General features: G+C 48.1%; 1 protein-coding gene across 1 annotated transcript; it reads left to right on the forward strand.

Annotated features, from left to right (window-relative positions):
- Positions 1-1,446: 1,446 nt before the first annotated feature.
- Positions 1,447-20,711, forward strand: IDS (iduronate 2-sulfatase). Its single transcript, XM_070290608.1, has 9 exons — positions 1,447-1,704; positions 2,120-2,256; positions 2,877-3,054; positions 5,673-5,761; positions 7,423-7,623; positions 9,026-9,196; positions 11,336-11,462; positions 13,284-13,457; positions 16,106-20,711. Exons 1-9 carry the CDS (start codon positions 1,611-1,613, stop codon positions 16,576-16,578), a joined length of 1,644 nt encoding a protein of 547 aa, XP_070146709.1. The 5' UTR covers positions 1,447-1,610; the 3' UTR covers positions 16,579-20,711.
- The last annotated feature ends 6,118 nt before the right edge of the window (positions 20,712-26,829 follow it).

The following is a 26,829-nucleotide window of genomic DNA, read 5'->3' on the forward strand; positions in this document are numbered from 1 at the left end:
GAGCTGGTGATGGTCAGGGAAGCCTGGCATGCTGCAGTCCATGGTGTTGCAAAGAGTTGGACACAACTGTGCAACTGAACTGAACTGAATGCAAGTGTAATGTCAGGATGTGGAGGGACAGCTGAGATGCCACCTCAAGCCTGGAAGCTTGGGCACTTGGCTGGGCTGGCCCATCCCAAAGGATTCAACATGATCTAGTCTGGTGAGTGCAGGTGGAAGCTGGCCCTTCCTGGGCAGGGCCGGCAGGGGAATGCCAGCCAGGCTGCAATGTGAACAGCCACCCTGCGGGGACCTGAGGAAACAGCAAAGCAGGTGCTGCGGCAATGGTAGCAGGCCTCCTGCTATGACTGCATTGTGGCTACCAACAGATTAGGTTCCTTATCATGGAAGTTCACCCTGCGCCTCCACTTCCTGGCTGTGTGATAGAGCGAGTGATTTAGCCCCTCTGAATTGCAATTTCTGGATCTGTGTAATGGGAATGATAGTAGCATCTAGTTCACAGTGTTCATGTGAGGAGAAAATTAGCATGTGGTCTGGTATAGGAAACCCTCAATAACAATACTAACATGTATGGATTATTGTATGCAAGAAAAGATCTCCAATCTGCCTGGCAATCTGCTAGGTTCTTATACTGGGAGAGGTGAGTTAGAGACAGAGAGAGGATTGTGACATCCTTCTCAACCCTAAGCCCAGGCACACACTGAATGATTTTTGCCGTCCAAGAGTTGTGACCTTCACTTCTCTCACCTCTTACCTGGCCCCCATCTCCTGTTTCCCCTCCGGCCACACCAACCACTGTGCCATTGGCCCACGCTGTCAGCATGCTCTCCACAATGAATGGTCCCTCACTTCCTTGTTTTTGTTCAAATGAGACTTTACTATTGAGGCTTTGCCTGGTCACCCCATAGAAAATAACATGAAACTCCCCATGCCCCCCCCCCCACATTATTTGGTCATTTATTGTCCACAAGCTCCACCACGGTAGGGACTTAGAACTCACAAGCCACCAACAGTGCTCGGGATACATATCTGGTGTACTTAATAAGTGTTGAACAAATGCATAGGAGAAGAGTCCTTTTAGATGGAGCAAGGTGGGCTCTCAAAGGACACCATGGAAGGAGAATGGCATCCGGGCTGATCTGCAGGGAAAAGTATGACTTTTATAGACAGAAGAGGGAAGGGAAGGGCTTCTAGGTGAAAAGCATTGCAGGAGCAAAGGCAAAGAGGCGGGAAACTGCTGGTTGAGGACAGTAGTTGCAACGGATATCTTTGAGGACACCTGGAAAGAGCCACTGTGCTCCTGTCTTACAGGGGCGGTAGGCCACCGCGAGACGCTCGAACAGGTGGGCGGAGCCACCACGCCCCGCGAGGAGGTCGGCCAGGTGGGCGGGGCCGCGGGCGGGGCGGCCGCTGCGCTAGAGTCAGGGCTCCGCCCACTGTGGCCCGGATCTCGCGCAGGCGTACTCGCGCTCGCCCCGGGTCCGGCTTGTGCGGCGGCTACAACCGCCTCGCTGTTCTCCTGGGTTTCCGATGAGGGACAGGCGGCGGGGGCGGCCCGGCCCTGCCGAAACCTGTCGCCGTCGCCCTGGAGCGGATGCTCTGGGGCAGAAATGCCGCCACCCAGTCGTTCCCTACTATGGCTTGGCCTGGTCCTGGGTGCTGTCTGTGCCTCCCGCGGACCCGCGGCGCCAGGCAACGCCACAGGTGCGTCCTTCGTCCCCATTGCGCGGCTCCGTCTCTCGTCCCCTGGCTACGTTCCTCCTTAACTCCCTTGCTCCTTCTCTCCTACCATTCCGGTCCATCCTTCCTCCCCTCCCTCGTACGGACCATCGCTTCTCCTCTCCCTTCTGCCCTCCCTCCCTTCTGCCCTCCCTCCCTGTTCTTTCTCTCCTTCCTTCCCTCCCTCTCTCATCCAGGCTTGAGGCCACAGCCAGAGCCTAACCTTGCCACCCAGGACTGGGGCTTCCACTGTGCGTCCGCTTCCACTCTCCCTGGCTTGGCTGGCTGGGCTGTCAAGGCTTCGGTGCCAGCCTTAGGCCTCTTGGTACCCTAGCATCTGCCACTGGTGGGGGTTAGGTGTCAGTCCAGGTGATCTCACTGCAGCCCCTCCCCCATGCAGATCCTCTGAATGTCCTTCTCATCATCGTGGATGATCTACGCCCCTCGCTGGGCTGTTACGGGAACAAGCTCATAAGGTCCCCAAACATCGACCAACTGGCCTCCCGCAGCCTTCTCTTCCAGAATGCCTTTGCCCAGGTATGTCTGGGCACCTCTGGGTGTGCCCCCCTCCCACTGTGCACTGAGGGTTGTGGGATGGCATCTCTTTATTAAAGGGGAAGGAACATGGTCTGGAAAATGGTGGTTGAGAAAACCTGGTTGTCCACTGGCAAGACATCTGGTTGCCTTCAAGGGGTACTTCTCCTGGGGTGGAGGGTGTGCCCTGGCCCTGTCGTGCTCAGGCCAGCCCTGCTCAGCTTTCTTCCCCACATTGGAGATTGCCTGGTGCTGAGAAGGAGGGGGTGCTGCCATGGTGGTCCCCACATTGGAGATTGCCTGGTGCTGAGAAGGAGGGGGTGCTGCCATGGTGCTCCTCCCCCCTGTGCCCCCCAAGACCGTGCCTGTTGCAGGCCCCTGAGAGACGCCATCAGGCAGAAGGACACAGTCATCTGCTGGATGGAGGGGCTAAGGCCTTCCGCTCCTCTCGGTAAAGACTTCTTTCTGGCATAAGGCCCAAATCCAGCTTGTTGGCTTTGAGATCTGGATGACTCAGCCAACAAGCTGTTAGCTGAGGACCCGGGAGGTTGCCTAGTTACCTTTTAGCTGCCAGACGTTGTTTTCCTCTGAGGACGTGTCCTTCTGCTTCTGCTCCCTACCAGCAAGCTGTGTGCGCCCCGAGCCGCGTGTCCTTCCTCACTGGGAGGAGACCAGACACTACCCGCCTGTATGACTTCAACTCCTACTGGAGGGTGCACGCTGGAAACTTCTCCACCATCCCCCAGTACTTCAAGGAGAACGGCTACGTGACCATGTCGGTTGGAAAAGTCTTTCACCCTGGTACTGCTTGCCCTGCAGAGTCTGGGCTCTCTCTTCTTTTGTGCCTGGGGACTGGAGACCCCTCCTGGGATTGGAGCTCTCTCTGTAGAGGCCTTTTTGGGCTTGTTAGTCACTGACGTCTTTGTCCAAACTAGCACTTCTCACCTTGACTTTGTGTTCTCACCCAAAGTGAGAAATGGTAGAAGAGCTTTTTCTTCCTTTCGGATACTGGTGATGAGGGGAAGGAAGCGGGGGCCAGCTGCCCGTGAGTCCAGCTCTGCACCTGACCCCCTGTACCCCGGGCTCCCTAGCAGTAAAGTAAGATAAGGGCAGCTCTATTGACTTGCCCAGTGAAGAGGCTGCAGTTTTGTGGGGGTTGTCTGCCTACTGTCTGTGAGTTAGGTCAGAAAGAGGAGAGTGAGCTGGTACCAGGGTCTCTGACCTTCAACACTACCGGGTAACTGGCTCTCTTTAATGCCAAAATGAGAAGGATGAAGCACATACTTTATTTATTTATTTTTTTTTACCTTGAAGTAATTCATGGTTATTTTGCAAAAAGTTGGGTGGAAAAGAAGGAAAGTATAAACTACTGCTGCTGCTACTGCTAAGTCACTTCAGCCGTGTCTGACTCTGTGCGAACCCATAGATGGCAGCCCACCAGGCTCCCCTGTCTCTGGGATTCTCCAGGAAAGAGTACTGGAGTGGGGTGCCATTGCCTTCTCTGAGTATAAACTAAAGAGTATAAATTACCTGTACTTGTGGCACATGGAGAAGAGCTGTATTTTGATGACTGCATTATTTTTCTGATTTGAGATTTGCCTGTATGTACAGTTATATACTGTGAGTGTTTTAAGCACAAGCATTTCCCCACGTAGTGACTCTTGACGCCATCGTTTTTAATGGCAGCACGGTGGTAACAGAGACATGAACAGTAGTTTAGTCCTTGTTTTCAGGCTCTCTCACTTCCGCCTTCCATGGGATGGGCATCTCTGGAGGCAGAGTGAACTGCTGATGAGCAGTAGCACTGGGGTGCAGGCCCCTGGCTTCCAGTCCCAGCTCTGCCACTGCTTTGTTGTTGTTCCCTCATCCAGTCGGGTCCAGATCTTTGTGACCCCATGGACTGCAGCACGCGGGGCTCACCAACGTGAGCCATCGTGCATCACCAACTCCCGGAGCTTGCTCAAGCTCATGTCCATTGAATCGGTGCTGCCATCCAACCATCTCATCCTCTGTCGTCCCCTTCTCCTCCTGCCCCCAGTCCTGCCACTGCTTAGCTGTGCAGTTGACCTCGGGCAAATCTTCATCATCTTTGATCCTCCCATTCTTCCTCTGGGAAGCTGGAGTGGCAGCTGCCTTGATTCCCTTCCCAGGGAAGCATGTGGGTGCATTGTGAGCCCAAGCTCTGTTTTGAAGGCGGATCTGCCAGGAGTCATGTTGCGTGGCCAAAAGGCTGGCAGCACTAGCACTTTCTGCTCCCATCTTGACACCTTCGCCTGAGCACCACTGGAGGGAGAGCCAGGGAAAGGAGACACAGTGGAGGGGAGATGGTGCTTCAGGAGGGGGGCCTCCTTCCTCCCAAGAATGAGCTCATGGAATTGTCTTAGTGGGGACGACAAATGCAGCACTGCAGCCCTTGTGGAGATACATTTTTCAAGAGGGTCTTTGTTCTCAAGAACTGGTTCTGTCAGGGAGGGGCCTGCCCGAGGCTGACTTGGCCTCCTTGACTGAGTGCCTGGCTACCGCCCTGATCCTCTGGCAGGCTGGGGGTGGGGTTTTCTCATGGGTGTGACTTCCCCAGGGAGGAAACTAAGGCTGGGTAGGTCAGGTCACTTGTCCAAGGTTGCATGGGCACGGAGGTCAGTGCTGGGGTTTGGAGCAGGTCTGAGCCACATCTTGGCGCCTGTGGTGTTGAGAAGCCCTCTGCCTGCTGCCCCTTTGCCTCCGGCCCACCTTGCCCAGCTCGTCATGGCAGTCCCCTTGTGTGCCCATGCTGCCCTCTCTCACCTCCTCCCCGCTGAGCCACACAGGCTTTCCCTCCCTCCCTCCCTCCATCCAGGGCCCTCACTGCACCCCCTGCCTGGACCCATGTCCCCTCCGTGCCCAGGGCTCCCCACTTCCACAGTGCTTCTCCTCCCCAGATGCCTGCTGTCCTTCCTGGGTGTTGCACGTTGTTATTTTGTTTTCCCAAATAGACTGTGGACTACTGAGCTTGGGTGGGTTTCTGCGTCATGAACGAGCACTGGACCTGACGTCCTAAGGCAGGGGTTCAAGTCCCATTCCCCTCGCTTCCTGTCTGGTTGGCATCCAACAAGGCACCCCTTTCGTGGAACCTCCCCTGGCCTAGCCATCCCTGGTTGTGCCCGTGCCTCTGCTGCCTTCCTCGTTGGGTGGGGAGAGGTGCCAGCGAGGGCTCATCGGGGCCAGGTCCAGTGCTCAGTGCTCAGGAAGAAGCCTAGAGGGACAGCTCTTGTGGAGACTTCTTGTCATCTGGCCTAGCTCCTGATCTTATAGATAAGGAGACTGAGGCCAGAAGAAGGGTTTGGCCCTTCCCCAGTTGTGTGCAAAGTGTACATTTTGGGTGGGGAGGGCATTGAGAGACTGCTATGCTATATTTAATGACTTTTCCTTTCCCCCCCAAGGCATATCTTCCAATCATAGTGATGATTCTCCATATAGCTGGTCTGTTCCACCTTATCATCCCTCCTCTGAAAAGTATGAAAACACCAAGGTGAGGCTCTGAAAGGGGTACTGTTCTGAAGAGGAACCTCTTGTTCTCTGTCTAACAAATTAAAGTCAACTATTGCATGTATTCTATGTTCTTTCTAGCTGGTTCTATGGTGAGCTTTGTGGCTTTGGTTTGTGATCATGAATTGACAGAGACAAGTGTTAGGATCTTTAGCATTAGGTCCAGTGGAGAGGTGGCTGAGTTTTTAGAAGCTGGCTGGGATGTGTCGCTCTAGAAGCTTCTGCTCTAATGTGTATGACTTATTTAATGGCTCTTTTGTGTTCCTGGATAAAGCTCTGTGCAGAGGGTTAGAGGAGATGCTGATACATGGAAGGGAGAAGACAGACCTGTGTTCTGAGCGCCTCAGCCCAGATGGGGAGAAAGGCTTTCCAACTGTCTGTCTCTCTGTCTTGGGCCTAATGGATGTGTTCTGGTGCTGAGACCTTTGATAGGGACTTTAAAGTTTTAGAACATTATGAAAAAAAGGACTCTATAAGCTAACTTAATGATGGTTCAGAGGAACACCCCCCAATGTATAAATGCAACTAAAATTCACATTTAAGAAATTCAGAACACCAGCTAGAGCACTGAGAAATTACATGTTTCTCGGAGGTTTTTAGAGCCACCATGTGGGAGAAGGGTGTGGATTGGGGGAGATTGGTGGGGTGCAGAAGAATTTTCTAAATTTGTGGCAGTTTTCATTTCAGAATATAGTGAAAGCCAGAGGGCTCTGACCTTTGGCCGGTGGCTTGAGTGTTAACAGAGTGAGGTTGGAAGACTGCATCTCAAGCCTTCTATTCCCTGAGATCATCTCCCTACTTTTAGTGGCCTCACAAATGCCAGGTCCCTGAAGCCATCCCTCATGTCATTCTCAAAGCGATGAGTCTGACTGCACTGCATCCCCAGGGGTGCTGGGGACCATGTGAGCAATGCGGCTGAGTGGGTGCTGAGAGGCAGGTGCTGGCTTCCTGGCAGGGCGGCGTGGGCAAGGCAGGTCTCTGAAAGGATGCTCCCCAGCGAGATATGGCAGCAGCTGCCACTGCCTCTGCCTGTTTGTGAGGCAGAAACCATGGTCCAAACTGAAATTGGCCTTGTGGCCAATGTGTCCACTTTACGAAATGAAGGATTAGGTTCAGTTCCATCCTGTGCATGATTTACATGAGGACCTTGAAATTCTACTGACTATCACTTTATCCAGTTAACTGCAGCCCTGTCACTTAGAAGCTTTAGTCTGGCTTTGAAATTGAAAACATTTTTTTTTTCATTTCCCTAATGACATTAAGTATCTCTACATGTAATTATTGGCCATCTGTCTATCTTCTTTGGGGAAATATGTATTCAAGTCCTTTGTCTATTTCTTTTTTTCTCAAGTTGGAGACAGCTAATTTTTTTAAATCATTAGTTTACTTGGGTTTCCTTTAATTAATTATGACATAGAGGCAGAAGATATACAACAGGAAGCTAAGTGCTGGTGGACTTCTGGCCTCTGTCTGGAAAACAAGAAACACTTCCGTGTTTCGGTACTGCTTCCTGTGTGCCTGTCTAGTCTGGATGACTAATACTTAATGTTCTGGAGGTGAAAAAGCTGAATTGGTTGTGTGAAACTCTCATGGCTTCTGTTTCTTGCATTTAAAAAGCTGATTTTATATGTTTTGTTTTGAAAGACCTGTAGGGGACCGGATGGAGAACTCCATGCCAACCTGCTGTGCCCCGTGGATGTGGTGGATGTGCCTGAGGGCACCCTGCCTGATAAGCAGAGCACTGAGCAAGCTATACAGTTGTTGGGAAAGATGAAAACATCGGCCAGTCCTTTCTTCCTGGCTGTGGGGTACCATAAGCCACACATCCCCTTCAGATACCCCAAGGTGAAGAGCTGGCCGAGGGCTGATCCAGCACAGCTGTGATAGCTGGGTCATCATAAAAGTGGCCACATCTGGCTGTCCCCAGTCACCAGGGCTGCCTGATGACACTGGTGTACTCAGTGGTGGGATGCTGGGTTTCAGAGGTAAAGGGTAAGAAGTGAACTTAGGATAGTAATCTAGTTGGAAACGCTGGGTTTTCTACTTCCTCCACCGGAGGGTTTTTTCCTTGGATACAGTGAGTCGTGTAGTGGTGGATGGTGAAATCATCATGGAGAAGGGCGGTAGAGCTGGCCACCCTAGCTCGCGGTAAGCGATGGTCCTTGAGACACCCCTCCAGGGGCTATGCAACCCTAGTCAACGTAACTGCCTTTCCCCCGAGCTTTGAAACACAGGGCCCTGTATGGCTTGTTCGAGCCTCAAATCCTGTGCTTACATGCATATTATTTAGAGTATGTAGTCACTTCTTTTGCAGAATATTTTTCAGTTTTCCCTATCATGTTTTCCCCGGGCCTAAGGAGCCCATCCTTTTGTTTTCACAAAGCATGCCCATCATTAGCGATGGGAGTGGAGACCAGAGGCTGCTCTCTGATGCTGTGGTTGTCTGCCTTTGACTGGCCCAGGGCATCAGGCCTTCCTCGCAGGACCTGTCAGCCCCCTTGCCAGAGAGGGACTCACTTCTGGGTCCCATGCAGAAGGAGTTAGCCTACCCCTGGGCCTGCTCATGAGGTTGGACCTTGGCCCAGCTTTGGGGAACCTGGCTCCTAGGAGTGAGTGTTCTCCCCTCTCCCAGAACTGCCGAGTTGCTCCCTAGGCCTGGACTGTCCACAGAAACCCCTGCTTTCCTGCCTCAAGTCTGGGATTTTGATCTGTGCAGGCAGAGGGTACCTGGGTGACCAGCCTCATCAAGGCCTTGGGCCCTGAGGCTTTCATGAGCCTCCGCTTCCCAGCTGGCATTGTGGCATAAATGTCAAATAACTTATTGCTTGGGGAATGACTCACATCCTGTGTGACTGCACTGGGGCTGTTCCTGGTGTCCCCCAGACTGTCCCCTTTGCTGTGTCTCGTATGCTTTCACTGTTATAATCGTAGCCTGTGAGCTCTCCAGTGACTGTCTGAACACGAGAGTGGTTCGAGGAGCTGGCAACACCTCTTCACATGTTTTCTAGTTGGAGGGGAGGTGGTGACAGAAATAGGAAGGCATCAGTCCCTATGAGGGAAGAGAGCTGTCGCTGATTGGTTTGCAGGAAACCAGTTGAGTGATTTCATTAGCACTGGCGTCTCATGACAGTGATTTTCAGGGGGGGAGACACCTGTGTCAGTGCATCACAGATTGAGAGAAGAGGTCCAGCATGTGTCTTTGCCAGAAGAGTGATATCCTGGTGGCTTTGTGTGCTTTTCCCCCAAGGAATTTCAGAAGCTGTATCCTTTGGAGAATGTCAGCCTGGCTCCTGACCCCCAGGTCCCCGCTGGCCTTCCTCTGGTGGCTTACAACCCCTGGATGGACCTCAGGCAGCGGGAAGACGTCCAAGCCTTAAATCTCAGTGTGCCCTATGGCCCAATTCCTGCTGACTTTCAGGTACCAAGTGTCTATGTGTGAGGCATCCTGTGGAGCACAGGGGTCGGGGGTGGATGTGCTGGGTGGATCGAGAAATCTCCCCTTCAGCATCCCCATTCCAAAGAAGGGGGTTTTCAGGAGACTTGGGAACTCCCTGGCTGGGGCCCCAGGGTGGAGATGAGGCCTGGGTGACCCTCACTGATGGGAGATGATGTTGAATCCAGGTGACAGTCTGTCAGGTGGAGGGTGGTTGGTGACTCCTGTGCCAGCTGAAACTCTGGGTTTGCTGGTCCTGGTGAGTCCCCTCTGTGGGAAAGCTGACACGTGCACCTGTTGGTGTCAGGAGGTGGCTTAGTGAGTGGGCCCTTGGTGCAGAGCGTGTGGGGCACATACATGGCCAGTGCTGTCCAGCTGCTGTGTCTGGGGTCCATTTGTCATGATGTGGGGGTAGAGCAATTCCAGAGTTGGAATCCTTGTGCTGACTTGCCAGCCCCCCTTCCCTGAAGTGCAAAGCAGATGTTGAGGACACTCTTTCTGGAATATTCCGTATGCGGCCCTGCCCTTCTGTTACCACATGAACACTCCAACTGGGCCCTCTACATGGGAAGGCAAACAACAGTGTTTTCACACTGTCTTCCTGTTGGAATCGCCAGGTGTGCTTTGTGGGAAATGCAGGTTCTTGGACTCCACTCCCAGCTTCGAGCTTTCTGAGTCAAAGTGGGGCCAGGACACCATGCAGCCCACAAGTCTTCATGGGGATACTGATGCAGGCGGCCCAGGGAGACACTGAAAACACGATCTCCTTCCTTCCCGTGAAAAAGGCAGGGGCAGAGTCAGGCCAGCAGGCAGTTTCTGCTCCAGGAGCCACTCGGGCTGAGAGTCTGGGGAGGGTGCACTGTAGGCAGCTTGTTGGAGAGAATGTGGCTATGATCTCCTGCCAGGTGACAAACAGTCCAGAGGAGGGGCCTGCTCATGGCCGCCCTTAGGGTTGAGTTGTATCCCTCAGGAAGATCCGTGACAGTCCTGACCCCCAGGGCTTCACATTGTGACCTTGTTTGGAAAATGTGACATGAGTGAGCTCATGCTGCCATAAGCCGGGCCCACATCCACTGTGACTGGGGTTCTCATGAGAAGAGAGAGACAGCAGAAGGACTCCACGGGTGGCTAGGGCGGAGGCTGGAGCCCTAGAGATTGCAGCCACCACCCTAAACTAGAACATCCTTCTCCTAGAGCCTTCAGAGAGAGTCCAGCCCTTCCTACATGTTCAGTTTTGACTTCTGGCCTTCACAACTGGGAGACAATCCGTTTCTGTTGTTTTAAGCCACCAAGTATGTCATACTTTGTTAGAGCAGCCCAGGATATGAATACAGCTTTATGGCATCTTTGGCGTGACTCTCAGAGTTTGGGATGGTAAAGCGTCTGCCTACAATGTGGGAGACCTGGGTTCAATCCCTGGGTTGGGAAGATCCCCTGGAGAAGGAAATGGCAACCCACTCCAGTATTCATGCCTGGAAAATCCCATGGACTGAGGAGCCTGATGGGCTCCATGGGGTCACAAAGAGTCAGACACGACTGAGCGACCTCACTTCACTTCTCTTCAGAGTTTGGGAGGCTGAGGGGTCAGTTTCTGTGTACATGGTCATCTCCTGAGACTCATAAGGATATGTGAAGGAGACAGAAAAGAATAGTAAGAGGTATATCCATCCAGTGTGATCTGTGCCCAAAAGTGAAAACTGATTTGCCGATTTGCCTCAAAAGTGGGAATTTGGCTGTGGCTGTGGTAGGCACTAGTGGTGAAGAACCTGCCTGCCAATACAGGAGACGTAAGAGATGCAGTTTCAATCCCTGGGTCAGGAAGATCCCCTGGAGAAGGGAAATGGCAACCCACTCCAGTATTCTTGCCTGGAGAATCTATGGACAGAGGAGCCTGGAGGGTTATATTCCATGGGGTCACAAAGAGTCAGACACGACTGAGCAACTTAGCACACACACACGTGGAGGCGAGGGTATGGGGAGGGAATGAGTGTTCTGTTCTTGTTGAAAATGTCGCCAAGGGCGCCAAAGGACTGGGGCTCAGGAGGGGCGCTCAAACAAGCACTGTATCTGGGTATGCCATGCACATTAAATCGTAGTCACTTGCATTACTATTTTTATCTGCAGCGGAAAATCCGCCAGAGCTACTTTGCCTGTGTATCCTATTTGGATACACAGGTCGGCCGCCTCTTGAGTACTCTGGACGACCTTCAGCTGGCCAGCAGCACGATCGTGGCACTTACCTCAGATCATGGTAAGTGTTTTGAATGGCCTTGGTGAGTCACTCAAAGCATCTGAACTTGTCTGTGAAAACTTCCCTAACTTGCGTGAAATAGGTGTGTATTCTCTTCTGTGAATCAGGAGTGCCCTGAGTCTGCAGTCTTGGCTGCTTTTGTGTCCACCTTGTTAGACCCAAGACTTTTCTCCATGGAGGCCAGGCCTCTTTTGAGTCAAAGAAATATCTTGGCTGGTGGAGGTGGGTGGGCGGGATGGACCTCATACTAACTTTTCTTTCATGGTGAACTCAGCAGGAGCTCCCATTTCTCACCAAGAGAGTTGGAGGACTCTTGGTTTGTCTGAGGAGGGTGCAGAACAATGCTGGCAGAGCCCAACATGGCCTTCAGACCTGACCCCTGCTGTCCTCTCTGCTGGGATCCTAGGGCTCCCTACTCTGGGTCTCTAAGGAAGTTTCCCACATGTTCCAATAATGAAAATATCTTTTTAAAAGAATTCTTTTCTGGGGTGTGTTTGGGGCCAGTGAGCCCCTTTCCCCATGTCCCTGTGCCTCAGTTATCTACTCACAGCAGTCTTGTTGGTCTCATCCTCACGCACACCCCCATCCCCAAATTGTTTTGAAGCCAGGCTCAGGGAGTTCAGTTTTCTAAACAGTACCTCTACTAAATTTGGCTCTTTTGAAGTTTGACTGTACTACCATTGTCCTACTTAGAAACAGGAAAATAATTCTCTAATATCGTCAGATATGAAGTGGGACAACTTTAGATCATAGCCTGTGTTCATTGTGATGAGAAAGAAGCACACAGAGCACACTGCCCTTTATCCCACTTGCCCAGAGCTCACTGGTGCTGACAGATAGGCATCCATCCTTCAGTCATGCATATACCGGGCACTCGATGTCATGAGTGTGTGTGCATAATGTATAGCCGTAAAACATGGCAAGATCAATAGTGCTTGTGTCCTGTTTAGCTCCCTGGTTTGTTTTTTCCACTTAATGTCATAGACAGTTCTCTGTGTCATTTCTCACAAGCCTACCTTACGCCTTATAAAGACCCATACTATTTTGTTAAGTATGGAGGTGTCATAAGTTTTCACTGTTTCCGTAATGATCTGCCATCAGATTATTCCCACTTCTTAGTGCCCAGTTTCCTCCTCCAGTGCTACCCTGGCCCCTGCAGCCCTGTGAAGGCCAGGCAGCTGGAAGCTAGCTTCTGCTCTGAGGCAGTTGCACTTGATGACAAATGGCCCTTCCTAAAGGGCCCTCCTGGGACTGCCTACATCCGAACCACAGAAGCCTTCTTGAACCTGTACATGGCAACTTGACGTGATTTTTGTTTATTTTTTAATATGAAATACTTAATGCACAGTCTCTCTCTTTTATATTTTTTATATCAAAAAGGGCACTCAAAGTGATTGGAAATTGCCAACTTGGGGTATTCAAGCTGTCTTTTACAAGAGGTATTTTAAAGGAGACTTAGGAGTTGTTTTTAAATCAAGATTAAGCATGTGCAACCAGAAGTTATTTTCTTTGGTCTGTGGTATTTCGTAAAAATTGAAAAAGATACGCATGTCTTTTTAAATGTGAGAAACTGTGCCCCAGTGTCACAGATCTTGTTTTTGTGGTACACACTCACAAGTGCAGACCTGAGCTTGTGTGATTTGAGTCACAATGACTCTACCTCCTATCTTTCTGTGTGGTAATTCTAGCAGAATTTCTTCTAGATGCTGAGTTTTTGTTTCCTCTGGCTTTTACAACAGGGAATAAAATGGTGTCTAACTGAAGTGAGCAAGCTGTGAGGTGCTGATTCATGTTCTGTCATGCTCTGATTTTTATGACCAGGATGGGCTCTGGGTGAACACGGAGAATGGGCGAAATACAGTAATTTTGACGTCACTACGCGAGTACCTCTGATGTTCTATGTTCCCGGAAAGACGGCCCCGCTTCCGGTGGAAGGCGAGAAGTTTTTCCCTTACCTCGACCCTTTTGATTCCATCTCAGAAGTGCCAGAGCCAGGTATGGAAATGCAGAAGTAATGCTACTTGACAGCAGGGATGCCTTTTGTTGGTACAGAAACCCCCTCACCACCCAGCACAGGCCTTTCTACCTAGGGCAGGGGAGCGGCAGCGCCAGAGTTGATGAGGGTGGCCCCTGTCCATGAGGGGCTTGGAAGGGGGAGGGGTAGAGCAGGGGCCATCCCAAGATGGGGAGAGCCATCATGGAGGTGAAAGGTGTGGGCTCTGAGCTCAAGGCAGGAGGCAGGGGCTTCCCCATTACAGGTGAGCAGAAGTTCATTACCTGCGTCCTTCTGGCTGGGACTCAGCCCTCTGCAAGGGGACGATAGCCACCTCAGCTCCTCCATCTGGTGTGGCGCCAGGTCTGTCCCATCAGTGGCTCTTGTTTAAATTTTTCTTGGTTCTAGCCCATCATTCTGGCCTTTCTGGATCTTTCCAAGTTTGCTCTCTACTGCCCAGTTTTTTTCCGAACCTTTGATTTCTGTGTGCTGCATGCACTGTCTTCTTTCATGTCATTGATAAAAATGTTAAACAGTTTGAAGACCATGACTGTAGCCCTTTATTTGCTGGGAGAAATCTTCTGACAGGTTGAGAATCCTTTTTGAAACTTCAGAGGGGAGGTGTTGAGCAGCTTATAAATTGATGTTGCTGCACCGTCATCCCATTTCTTTTCAAATTTTCTCTCAAGCCCGTATATCTTCTTTGATCTTTGCACTTGGATTTCCAACAGCCAGTCTGACGTGCCCAAAGCTGAATATTTGACCTTTGACTTTAAGCCTTTGACACTCTTCCCCTTCTCAGGAAATGGCAGTGGTTGCCCAGGCCAGAAAACCATGCTGATAGTGGCCCATCTTTTCTCACGGTCTGTGTGCGATGAGCAGTCTTTCAGCACTCCTGCCACTCTTCATTCAGAATCTGTCTACACCATTTCTCCCACTTACCGCCACTATCATGCACCACACTGCCACTTTCTCTTGGTAAAACCTCCTGGCTTGTGCCCTTGATCCCTAGAGTTTTTCTTCAGTGAGCCTGATGTTAACAGCTTCAGTGAGCCTGTTAAATCCCAAGAAGGTGGTTTCAGAACCCTGCTCTGGGGCCTCCTACACGCCTGTCTCAACTCTGAGTGAAAAGTTATTACAGTGGCCGGCTGCCACCTGGGCCCCTCGTATCTCCCTGAACTCAGGTTTTTCAAGTATCCAGGGCAGCTATATTGTACAATGTTCTGCAGTCTGGGTTTGTCTGACTGCTTCCTGAGAGCTAGATTCAGGGTAAACCCTTTGGACACATGCTGCACCCTGTGAGGTTGTGCGTTCCACCTGTATACCACTGGGGACACTTCATGGTGGCCTGTGCCATTATTAGTGATGTCAGGCTGGACTGTCTGGTTAAGGTGGTTGTGTTAGACAGGCCTTACCATTGTAAAGGTATCTTCTAAAAAATATTCTTTATCTTTATTTTTATTTTGCTTACAAACCCAATGTGTTGGAAATAAAATTGAGCCATATAAAGCAAACTCTTAAAGATCCAGAAAGGCTAGAGTTATGGCCCAGAGTCACAGTAAATTTTAACAGGAATCACAGTAAAGTGCAGGATTTAGCCTTTAAAGATAAATCAACAACAATGAGATATCATTTCATACCTGTTAGAATGGCTTTTATCAAAGCAGACAGAAAATGGCAGCGCTGCCTAGGGTGTGGAAAAATAGGAGCCCTCAGGCCTTGCCAGTGGCAATGTGAAATGATTCAGTCCCTGTGTAAAAGTTTGGTGGGTCCTCAAAAAGTTAAACATAGAATGATTGCGTGACTTGGCAGTTCCACTCTTAGGTATATATCCCACAGAACTGAAGCCAGGTACTCCAAGAAAACTATGTAGAAGAATGTTCATAGCATAATTAGTAGCCCAAAGGTGGGAGCAACCCAAGTGTCCATTGACAAATGAATGGATAAGCAAAACATGGCACATCCATACAGTGGGCTATCGTCCAGCCTTAAAAGGGAAGGAAACTGACGTGTGCTATGACCCGGGTAGACTCCGAAGACATGATGCTAAGTGAAAGAAGCCAGGCACAAAAAGACAAACACTATGTGATTCCATGTCTGTGAGATGCCTAGAGCAGTAGACACAGAGACAGATAGTAGAAGGGTGGTGCCAGGAGCTGGAGGTGTCATTTCACAGGGACAGTTTCAGCTGTGCAAGGTGACGATAGTTCTGTGCTGGGTGGTGAGCGTGGCTGTACAACAGTGGGAACGTCCTGAGTGCCCTTGACCTGGGCACAAAAACCTGGTCACAGTGGTAAATTTCATGTTGTTTGTATTTTACAACAATAAGAGGGAGATGGATGAGATGCAGATACCCAGAAAGGAGGGATCGACCGGGTGATGCTGTGAGGCTGGGAACAGACTGTCCTCAACAGACTTTCCCCAGTAGTCTGGGCCTTGCCTGAATCACCAACACACTGGTGGGTCCTACATTTAAATCGTTTCTAAAAGTGCCAGCAAGCTGAGGGTACCTTCATTCTGCCCTGCTGTTGGGTGAGGACCTGAATTGGTTTTGTTCCTAAAGCTCTTGGGCTAAAAATAAATGTTGTAAAAGAACACAAGTCAGCATGTGGGGCTGTAACCTGCTCCACGGGATGGCTTCCTCTTTCAGGCCGGCAAACTGGGGACCTGGTGGAGCTGCTCTCTCTCTTCCCCACACTTGCTGGACTTGCGGGGCTCCGTGTCCCTCCACGCTGCCCCATCCCCTCGTTTCACATGGAGCTGTGCAGAGAAGGCCGGAACCTCCTGAAGCTCTTTGAAGGCCGTGGTGAGGAAGAGGAGCCCCACGTCCATGGTAATCCCCGGGAGTTGATCGCCTATAGCCAGTATCCTCGGCCTGCAGACTCTCCTCAGTGGAATTCTGACAAGCCGAGCTTAGAAGATATAAAGGTCATGGGCTATTCCATACGCACGGTAGACTACAGGTATACTGTGTGGGTGGGCTTCAATCCCCAGGAGTTTCTGGCTAATTTTTCAGACATCCATGCAGGGGAACTATATTTTGTAGCTTCTGACCCTTTGCAGGATCACAATGTGTATAATGATTCCCAGGGTGGAACCCTTCCCCAATCATTCATGCCTTGAGTTCGCCAACCACAGAGATCATATATAATGCCAGTGAGAGAAGGAATTAGAGCTGGTTTTTCATGATTACTCATACTATCAGAATCAACCCCAGGGGCAGGGAGTTAAAACTGCATCAGCAATTTGGCCTAAGAATATGTAACAGCCGCAACTTTTGATTTTGTCACAATTGGGCTGAACCTTTTCTTTCTTTTTTATTTTCTTTTGGTAACAGTCATAGCTTATTTATTGAATGAATAAGCACAGAGTGAGCAAGTTGAAATTGTCATAGCTTCAGCTATCAAGAGCATAGTAACTGAACATAGCACTGTACTCAAGAAATATAATACTTCAATTATTTGTGAAATGTAGTACATTTCAAAGTGTAACCACATGTCAAATTAGGTTTGATGCTATAATTCCTGGTTCTTTTGTTTATAATTTAATAATATATCTAATTTAGCCTGATATACTCAAAATATTATATCAACATGTACCCTAGGTTTTTTTTTTAATGTAAACTTAATAATGCTAGATGCCAATACCTGAAAGTCTAGCTCTAACTTTTCCAAGATTGCAAATCTTCAAATCCAAAAATAAAATATGCATGAGGTGATTACTGTGGAATTTCTATATCAAATAATAAATAATGCTAAGTAAACTAGAGGCATGCCATGTATGAGAAATTTAGTTAAAAATTTTCAGAGACTTTCTGGCACAGACAATACTTTGTTAGCAAGTAATATGACCCTTTATCACCACGGCCATCTTTAAAAGGCATCTTTATTCACAGTGGAAAATAGTTGAAGGCATAACTGTATCCCTGAATTGAGACATTCAAAACCATTAGCATTCTTCTTCTCTGGAGATTGTTGGTTGCAGACATGTATTTATCCAGGAGGCAGGAAGGAAATAGTCCACTGTTAGTTGCTATTACAAATAGCATTAATTTTAGTAAATTCTAAATTATTTTGAGAACTGTGAAAGCTATTCATTAATATCATATTAGGTGATTTCTAATTCCCCAGATGGTAGTTCTGTATTCACTAAATAAAGTTACCAGGGAAGGCAGGTAGTAGTAATAAGCTTAGCCTACGTCATCTTAAAAATAATGGAATATTCACAAGTCATGTTCACCACATGTTGATCAGTCATCAGTAGTCATCAGAAGAGTGAAGCACTCTGTTAATAAACATTAGTGTAGTCCTGTATCAAAGTAACTTCTTGTAATTCTTTACATGTGCTGCTTTGGTGTTTAAAAGGTAAATGTTTGTGAACCAAAATACAGCAAATTAATTTACTGCACTGTATTACATTGTAACCAAAAAGGCAAGATATTATAAGATTACTCCAAATCAGTAAAATTTCAAATACAGATTTTTGTTTTTACTAAGCCTACAGTGGAGGCGTATATGGTGACACAACAGTCTTCTAATTGATTCAGTGACTTCATGTTCTGCCAACAGTTTGTACTTGCGGAGTGAAGGGCCCTGTTCCTCTCTGCTGATCCCATCTTTCTTCTGGAAGCCTCCGCTTTTGTGGATGGTGTCCGTCAGCCTTTTCTTTTTCCTTCTCCATCCTCTCTATTGCTCACATCACTTCGATGCAGAATTTTACAATCCAGTCCAGTTTCTCGTGATGTCTTTTCAGGGTATTTAGCTTTATCTGCTTCTTTACAGTTATAAAGCTTTTATTTCGAAGCTTTTATTTTGAATTCCTGGTTGACTATCATCTGTACACTTCATCATTTTTTCTCTTTATTTCTTGAAGCACATTTTAGTATCAGAAAATCTCCAAATTGTCCTCTTGCTGAAGTTGTAAGCTGAACTGTGCTGAAAAGAGCAGAGTGACTCGCATTCTGGCTGTCTCTCACCTGGGTGGCCAAAGCCACTGCTGGGTCTGCTTGGGGGCATTTTGCATGTAGATCTGACTCTGCAGAAGAGCTTCTGTCTTCTCTTTTCTTGGTGAGGGCGCAGACTCAGAATGCTGCTTCTCTCCTTTGGTCTTAGCTTTCCTTGGCCTCCCTTTACAAATGTCTCCTTTTAGAAACTTGGCTGCGTTTCACATACAGGGGCATGCTCTTCTAAATCAGCTCACAGGTGACGGTTGCTTTTTGTGTTTTTGACACTCATGCCAGGGTGGAGCCACTTGTGCACGTCTCCAGCATTCATCGAGACAAGCAGCTGCTCTCTGGTTTTCACAAATCAAAGCTGACCACATTCCTTATCTTGACCACGCTTAGGGAAACCACATATTTGTTGCATCACGTAACTTTTCTCCAATCCTGCTGAACTGGACACATTATATGAATGGTTCTCTAGTCATTCTTTGTAGAAATCCCTATTTCACTTGAGCCAGGGAGTCTTTCATGCAGTTTACTTGAAACCCAGACCAGTGATTTCAGAAATCTTGTGGCCCTAATTCAGAGACTCAGATACATGAGGGGGCAGCTTCTGCTTCAGGGTGTCTGGGCGGGGGCCTGAGAGCCTGCACTTCTGACCCTTCTCCTCCAAAGAGTGCCCTTTGAGAACTATTGCCATGTGTGTGCTGACCAGTAGCCACTAGGCCCCAGTGACTTTACATTTCAATGAATGAAATTACAACCAACATTTTAAAGGCAGAATTTCTGTTGCACTTGCCCTATTTCAAGTGCTCAAGAGCTAGTGTGGGTAGGGCACTGGGGCACTGTATCAGACAGATGCTACAGCCGTTCCATGTGGCAGAAAGTGAAATGAACAGAGCTGCCCTAGGTTAACTCTGAACTGGTTGACTTGATCCACCTAGCTGTTGACAGGTTCCTCCCATGGGCTGATTGTCTCCTGTTTGCCTGCAAAAGCTTGTCCAGCGAGGAGCCACATGTGTTTGGTATAAATGCAGAGCAGGGAGCTCCCTCTGCCAACTGATCTCTTCCTCTCCACCACCATCGCTATCACCCCAGCCCTTCCCTCCTCCTTCCCAAGTAGTTTACCTCCCCCCCTCTTTCCTTCCCTGCTCCCCTCAAAATCCATGTGTCTTCCTGAAATCCCTCTTTGATCCTGCCCTTTGAGAACACCGTTAGTGCCTACTTCTGGGTCTACACAGACCTCCGCTGAGCAGTCAGAGTCTTCCCTGACTCCACAAAGCCCCTTTCCTTGGCTGGCCAGTCTGTGAGCTGGTGCCTGACTCTCCTTTGCCGATCCCTCCCTCCCGCCCGCCCCTAGGTTCTTCCCTCCCCCCTTCACCATCCATCCATACATAATCATCTGCCTCAGCCTGCTTCTATGCCTCCACTTCCAAGAGGGTGAGGGCTCTGAACTCTCTCGACTGCATTCTTGGATGAGATGAACGTCACTGAAGAATCTTGTGGGCACCTTACTTTAATAAAAGGGTTTTTTTTTTTCTGATTGTAAAATTAATATGTTAATTTTAGAAAAAAATGGAGAACAGAAATGTAATAAAAGGTGAGAAAACACATCAGTATTTTACACCAAGATAGTCACTAAATATCTTGCCTTTTTGGGGTATAAATTTTTTACACTGTTGTAATCATACCATGTCCTTTATCATGCAGTTTTATATTCCTATTTTCCTATGTGGTTATTACAGATACTTTATATTGGTGGTAGTATATTGTGTTGTGTAGTTTTATCTTAATTTCCTAAACTTTCTTTCAGTTATTGGCAATTTAGTCAATTTTCAGATTTACAGCATTGTAAATAATGTTGTGATAAGCAACTTTGTGAATAAAATGTTTTTGTGTGTTTCACATTAATCCCTTAGGATGGGAGCTTAAGTGCCAAGTTGCCGAAAGTATCTCCATTTTAGTCCTTTCCTGCTCCCTTACGATAGTAAAACTGAAAATAAAGCAAACAAGCATAAAGATAATACGGACCATAAAAACAAACAAAAAAACTCACCCTCCCAATAATAGCTGAAAGTACAATCCTATTTGAGCTTTGAATTATTTGCTTATTAATGGCCTTGATCATTGTTCTCTGTGTACATTTGTTGGGCATTTGTATATCTCATGTGAGTTTGCCTTTAAATTTCGGGTTTTGCTTTCTTAAGTAATCAAACAAATTGCTCTTTTCCTATGTGATTTCTTCCTTGTCTTTTCCTATTAAACATGAGACCCATCCCAATCTAGAGATTTAATAAATATTCATATTCCTCTCCTTTTCTTGTGGTTGGTTTTTATACTTAATTTACCCTGTCTCTCCATCCCATGATCAGAAGAGTATATATGCTCATTTTGTAAAATTGGGAAGGCGTGGGAAATGGTGAGGATGACCAGTAGCCACCTCCGACACCTGGACACCTACCACATTAAATCCTGTGTTCAGGTGTTTTGGTCTAAGGTAATGTTAGCCTGCTTTTTCACGTTGCCAGCAGTTCTTGGTTACAGTTGTCATGACTCACCACCCTGCACCACCAAAAAAAAATCTTTCTTTTTTTGACAGAAATTCTCAACTTCTGTATGCTTTAAAAAACTGTAGTAAAATGTATATAATGTCCGATTTACCATCTCACACATTAAGTGCACACGCTGTGGATTAAGGACAGTCAGTGTTATGCCGCTGTTACCAGCATCCATCCTCAGAACTCTTCCTCTTGCAAAAATGAAACTCTCCCCATCCAACAGTTACTCCCCATTCTTTGCCTCCCCCAGCCCCTGGTAGCCACCATTCTACTTTTTGTCTCTGAATTTGATTACTTTGTGAACCTCATATCAGTGAGATCATGCGTTTAGTTGCATTTTGTGCCTGGCTTCTTTCGCTTAGAATATCTTTAAGGTTCACCCACATCTTAGCAAGTGCCTTAATGTCCTTCCTTTTTAAGGCTGAATACTGTTCCATGGCATGGATAGACTGCATTGTGTTTATCCATTCATCCCTGAGGGCACTTGTGTTTCTACCTTTTGGCTGCTGCAAATAATGCTGCTGTGAACGTATGTGTACAAATACCGAGCCCATGCTCACCTCTAAGCAGTTAAAAATGGTGGGGTATGCTGAGAGATAAGACTCAGCCAGCTACAGAAGGCAGGATTTCTCCAGACCCTAGCAAGGGGCTGGCCCTCCTCCTTCAGGCCAACTTCAGTGACACCTGCCAGGTGTCTAAGCTGTCCCACCTCATTGTGAGAACGAGAGTGTACACATTCCCAAATGAGGCTCAGCTTCTTCCGCAGTGCCCAAGTCCTACCGGTTATAGCTCCTCCTCTGAGTCTCAGATTCTGGCCTGGGCTCACATTGAGCTGGAAGCCAGCTGCCCATGTCGGCCTCTGCTCATCGTCTCTTTGGGCCTTAGGTACAGCCCCTTGTGGTTGAACCTGCTGTCAACCTTACCCCTCCCACCCTGTGCAGTCTCTCTTCTGTGAAAGAGACCTTGAAGCTGAGAAGGCTGTCATTGATAGGGATGCTCGGGTCACCATACTGTTGTGATGCTCAGAGCCTTCACTTCTCTTGGGGACTTGCCCTCCATGTGCTACCGAAGCTCCTTGGGTATCTCTTCCATGTACTCACTTGCTTGGGCAGAGGCTGCCTCCCTGTCGAGTCTCTGATGTGGTCAAAGCCCACCCTCAAGGGCTTTTCTTTGAAACAGTTTCCTGCCCAAGATGGCTGGGAGCCAATGGCCCTAGTCACCAGATGATGGCCATACTTGGCTCTGGATTCGAGGCCATGATTCTGGGCCTCTGAGGGAGACAAGTACAAGCTGGAGAGGACAGTTGTGGTTTGGCTTGGCTCTGGATGAGGTACCTGCACAGGATCATGTGGCACAGCCTGGGCAGGAGGAGCAGAGCCCTGGGAAACAAAGATACGAGGTCTAGTGTACTTGGCACTGGCCAGAGAGCAAGAGTTAGGATGTGAACAAAGACCAAGAGTTAATAAGGGCTTTTGCTTTTTTCTGCCTGCAACAGGCACTGGGATTTATGCAGGGGAGAGGGTTTGCAGCAGGACCTAGGCTGCCATTTACCAGACCCTTGTCCTAATTTATCGTTGTTTCAAGTGTTTTGGAAAGAACCTTTTGCAAGTGATTTATATTCAAAACTCATTATTTACTTAACAGGTTTTATCAATTAATCTCTTCCACGCTATTGAAAATGTGGCCTTGTATATGTGTTTAAGTGCACCATGAGTTATTGTATGAATAAATCACATAAATTTGCCATTATCAGTGTGTGCAATTCTTACTGCTGCTTCAGGATGGCTTGCTGCTGCCCTTAAATGAATAAGGCCTTCAGCAGCTCTCAGAGCTGCAGTCCAGGTGTGCCATGGAGTGGCTGCAGGAGCTGGATTCATGGTGAGAGAGGTGAGTTGCACCAGAGTGTTCTAGAAACACCATTCTGGGTGGTGATACTTCTGCCAGCTTGCCCTGCAGTTAGAGACTTCCCAGAAAGAAGGAGGCAGCAAGCGAGGTGGCCAGTTGGTGGGTCTCTGTTTAGGGAAACCAGATACGCAATAGTAATGACTTAGAGGAGGGCCAACTTGTTTTCTTGAATGAAATGGGTGGAATCCTGGGGTCCCAGCTGCAAAAGTCACCACTCAGTACCTTGATTTAAAAGTACCTTGGTGAGCCTAGCCTTGTCTTTTTCCACCTGGCCTCGTGGATGGCTTTAAGTAAAGAATTGGAAGGTCTTTGAGGATGAAAGTGAGGACTCTGGAAGATCCATCATCCCTTTCGAAATGGGTCAGGACAGATTGGATGGACTGGCTGACCCTAAGCAGGTGAAGTATGTCCCATGGGTCTATTTGCTGGCTTGTTTACTGTGACCAGGGAATATATGCATGCAGCAAGAAGTTTACAAAGCACAGATGTGTATGCAGTCTTCATTGTGTGCAATTCAGTTTCTCTTCCATCCCATCCCTAGCCACCCTGCTGTCCCCTGAGACAAGCATGGTTACAGACTTCTTGTGAAGTGAAATTTGAGAAGGATAAACATAGTCCTAAGGAGGCAGGGGGAGGGTGTGGGGGTGGGGAGTGATGGAAGAGAATGGTGTCACACAAAGCTTCAGCGTTTTGGCCAGCAGCTCAGAATGCTGTCCTGGTGTGACATAGCTGCGAACTACGTGAACGAGCATCCAAGAGGAGAGAAGTGATCATGATCACTCCACGGCCAGCCAGCACCTGAAGCATCATATGTAACTGAGGACCTGGCGCAGTCATGGACCCACAGAAGACCCAACCTGTCCTGTTAGGGACAGCTGAAGGAGGAATGCTCAACTTGGGAGAGAAAAGATTTGGCAGCAGGTGGAGGAGGGCAGTGGGGAGCAGAGCAGGGCACTATGTTGATCTCTGCAGAAGCATCATAGGAAAGGGAGATTGGACACAGTTGCTACCGGCCCCAAGGAAAGAAGCTGGAGGGAGACAGATGGTCGCTCAGTGAAATGCTGAACTCTCCAACAGCAACTCCAGGTTGGAAAAGCTTGCTTATAGGTGTGGTGAGGTCTCTGTCACCTGAGGTATGTAAGCAACACTTGGGCCAGTGGTTCTCAATGCGGGTTATTCTTCCCTTGGGGACATTTGGCAATGTCTGGAGTCACTTTTTTGTTGTCACAAGTTGGGGGAGAGATGCTAACATTGAGTGGTGAGAGGACAGGGAGGATAGGAAGCATGCACAGGACAAAAGTCAGCTGGCCCATGTGGCAGGAATGCCAAGATCCAGAGACCCTGGCAGGTAATCATTTGCTGGAGCGCAACTGACTCCAAATACCCCTTCTGTCTCTGGAACTTTTATGATTTGGGGAAGACACATTCAATTATTAAAATAGTGTGCTGGCGATATAAGGGGAGTGGCCCTTTGCTTATAGCTTTGAAAAAAATCTTTCAAGAGGGCAAGGAGTTTTCAAATACAGATGAACATTTTCAAACAACAACAACAAAAGGTTTCTATGGTAGTAATTAATTGGATTACTCTTTTCTTCCTCTCCAGAGATTTTCCCATCTCAGCTTCCTCTCTGATAACAAAAGAGTTATATACATACTAGGTAATTTATTTTAAAAAATAAGATTGAATTCCTCCCTTATTGCAAAAGTATTTACATATTTATCACAGAAAATATACAAAGCAAAGATATTCTAACACTATAACACTATTATAACACTATAATCTAACACTACAATAATGTAGCCCTTCCTGTGCACAATATATGCAACAATTGGACCTTGTTCTGCATCCTATTTTTCTCCATATTTTACAACCTGCCTTTCACACTGTATGATCTCTAAGGGCTTCCCTAGCCCCAACTTTCTGACATGCAATTCTGATGCATTTCCATGTGAGCACGTGATGCTGTTTCCTTGAGGACAAAGCCTGAAAACTTGGTGTGTCCTTTCTCTCTCATGACTGCCAATCCATGTGGCTATTTCTACAAAGGTTAACACCAAGACTGCTGCTCTGCCCAGCCTTGACCTTCATATTGTCTGTGCTGCCATCCCCAAACATTTGGATGCATAACCACTTCCTTGGGTTTCCTGCTCCTTCTACACCCCAGTCCAGTTCACACAGTTCTGATCTTTGCAAAATGCAAATCTGTTCATGTCACCGTTTGTACATCCCTCACAGGCTTTCCTGGTGGCTCAGTTGGTAAAGAATCCACCTACAGTTCAGGAGACCTAGGTTTGATCCCTGGGTTGGGAGATCCCCTGGAGAAGGGCATGGAAACTCACCCCACTATTCTTGCCTGGGGAATCCTATGTACAGAGGAACCTGGCAGGGTACAATCCATAGGGTTGCAAAGAGTCGGACACGACTTAGTGACTAAACCACCACCACCACCTCCAAATGTGTCAATGGCTTCCCAGTGAAATGAGGGCAAGCAGAAAATGATTTAACCTGGCCTTTCTGTAGGTCCTTCATGGTTTTGTCCCTACAGACAGGCCTCCAGGTCCTGATGCCTCCTCCTCTTTCTTTAGGGCCAGCTGGACCCTCACCTCCCAAGAGCCTTCTTCCCTGCTGCCTCTGACTGGGCCAGGTGGCATCATGCCCACCCGACTCCTTCATAGCCCTCAGCTCACTTGTACTTTCATACTTGCTTTGGGACTGATTTCATTTATATCTGTTTCCCCAGGAAGCTCCATGGGGGCACAGAGTGTCCATTTTTGCACTCTTATCTCACGGTGCCTAGTACATGGTAATATATACAACAAATATTTGTGGGATAAATGAGTACCTGTGAAGTATTAACATAATTCTAAATGATTAAAATGTAATGATTTGGGAGAATGACATTCTAACATGTATACTATCATGTGAATTGAATCGCCAGTCTATGTCTGACGCAGGATGCAGCATGCTTGGGGCTGGTGCATGGGGATGACCCAGAGAGATGTTATGGGGAGGGAGGTGGGAGGGGGGTTCATGTTTGGGAATGCATGTAAGAATTAAAGATTTTAAAATTTAAAAAATAAAAAACTAAAAAAAAAAAAAAAGAAAAAAAAATAAATGAGTACCTGTGAAGTATTAACATAATTCTAAATGATTAAAATGTAGAAATGGGATTTCCAGGTCAACGTGTGTGTGGAGGACATTTGTCATGATTTTGGCCACCAACATCACCATCTTGTGGGGCTCTACTTTTGTGTGGAAGGCATAGCCCACTTGCCATTGTGGAGGCACAAAATGTTGGGTGCCCACGTTCCCTGTGGCTCCCTTGTGTCTAGAGAGCAGATGTGTGACGTCCACCCAGCTAGGCAGACCCCCTCCGCCCCATTTGGCCATAGGAGGTGATGGTGGCACAGCACACAGGCTCTGCACCCACAGCAGGCAAGTGGCAGCCACCAGTGCCTGAATACTTCATAGTGCGATTTCAGCTATGGTCGTGGCAGCTGCCTGCTCACCTGTGTGCCTACCTGAGCCTGAGACTGCAGCCTCCCCTAGGGCCCTGTGAGTTACTCCATAGCCTTAAGGAAAAAAAAAAGCCAGCATCTTTTCTGCTTTCAAGTAACCAGGACTCCTGACTCATATAAGGTATGCATGTGACAATCTGGAAGCTGATGCCAAACTGGCCTCCGAAGGAAGGCCCAAATTTGTACTCCCATCAGCAGGGCAGTGCACCAAGCTGATCCCTCTCCTCAGGTACACTTTCTGTCACTTTGCAATGACCTTGTTCTCAGGAAAGGGGCATTCCCTATTCATTTCCCTATGTTAAGCCTCTAACCCGGTGCCTGGCACACTTTAGGCACACTCATGTTTGTGAATTCCCATCTCTTTCAGAATTTTCCACAGTTTATTGTGATCCACACAGTCAAAGGCTTTGGCATAGTCAATGAAGCAGAAATAGATGTTTTCTGGAACTC

Source organism: Ovis canadensis, chromosome X, assembly GCF_042477335.2.
Source record: "Ovis canadensis isolate MfBH-ARS-UI-01 breed Bighorn chromosome X, ARS-UI_OviCan_v2, whole genome shotgun sequence".
Lineage (NCBI taxonomy): Eukaryota > Metazoa > Chordata > Mammalia > Artiodactyla > Bovidae > Ovis > Ovis canadensis.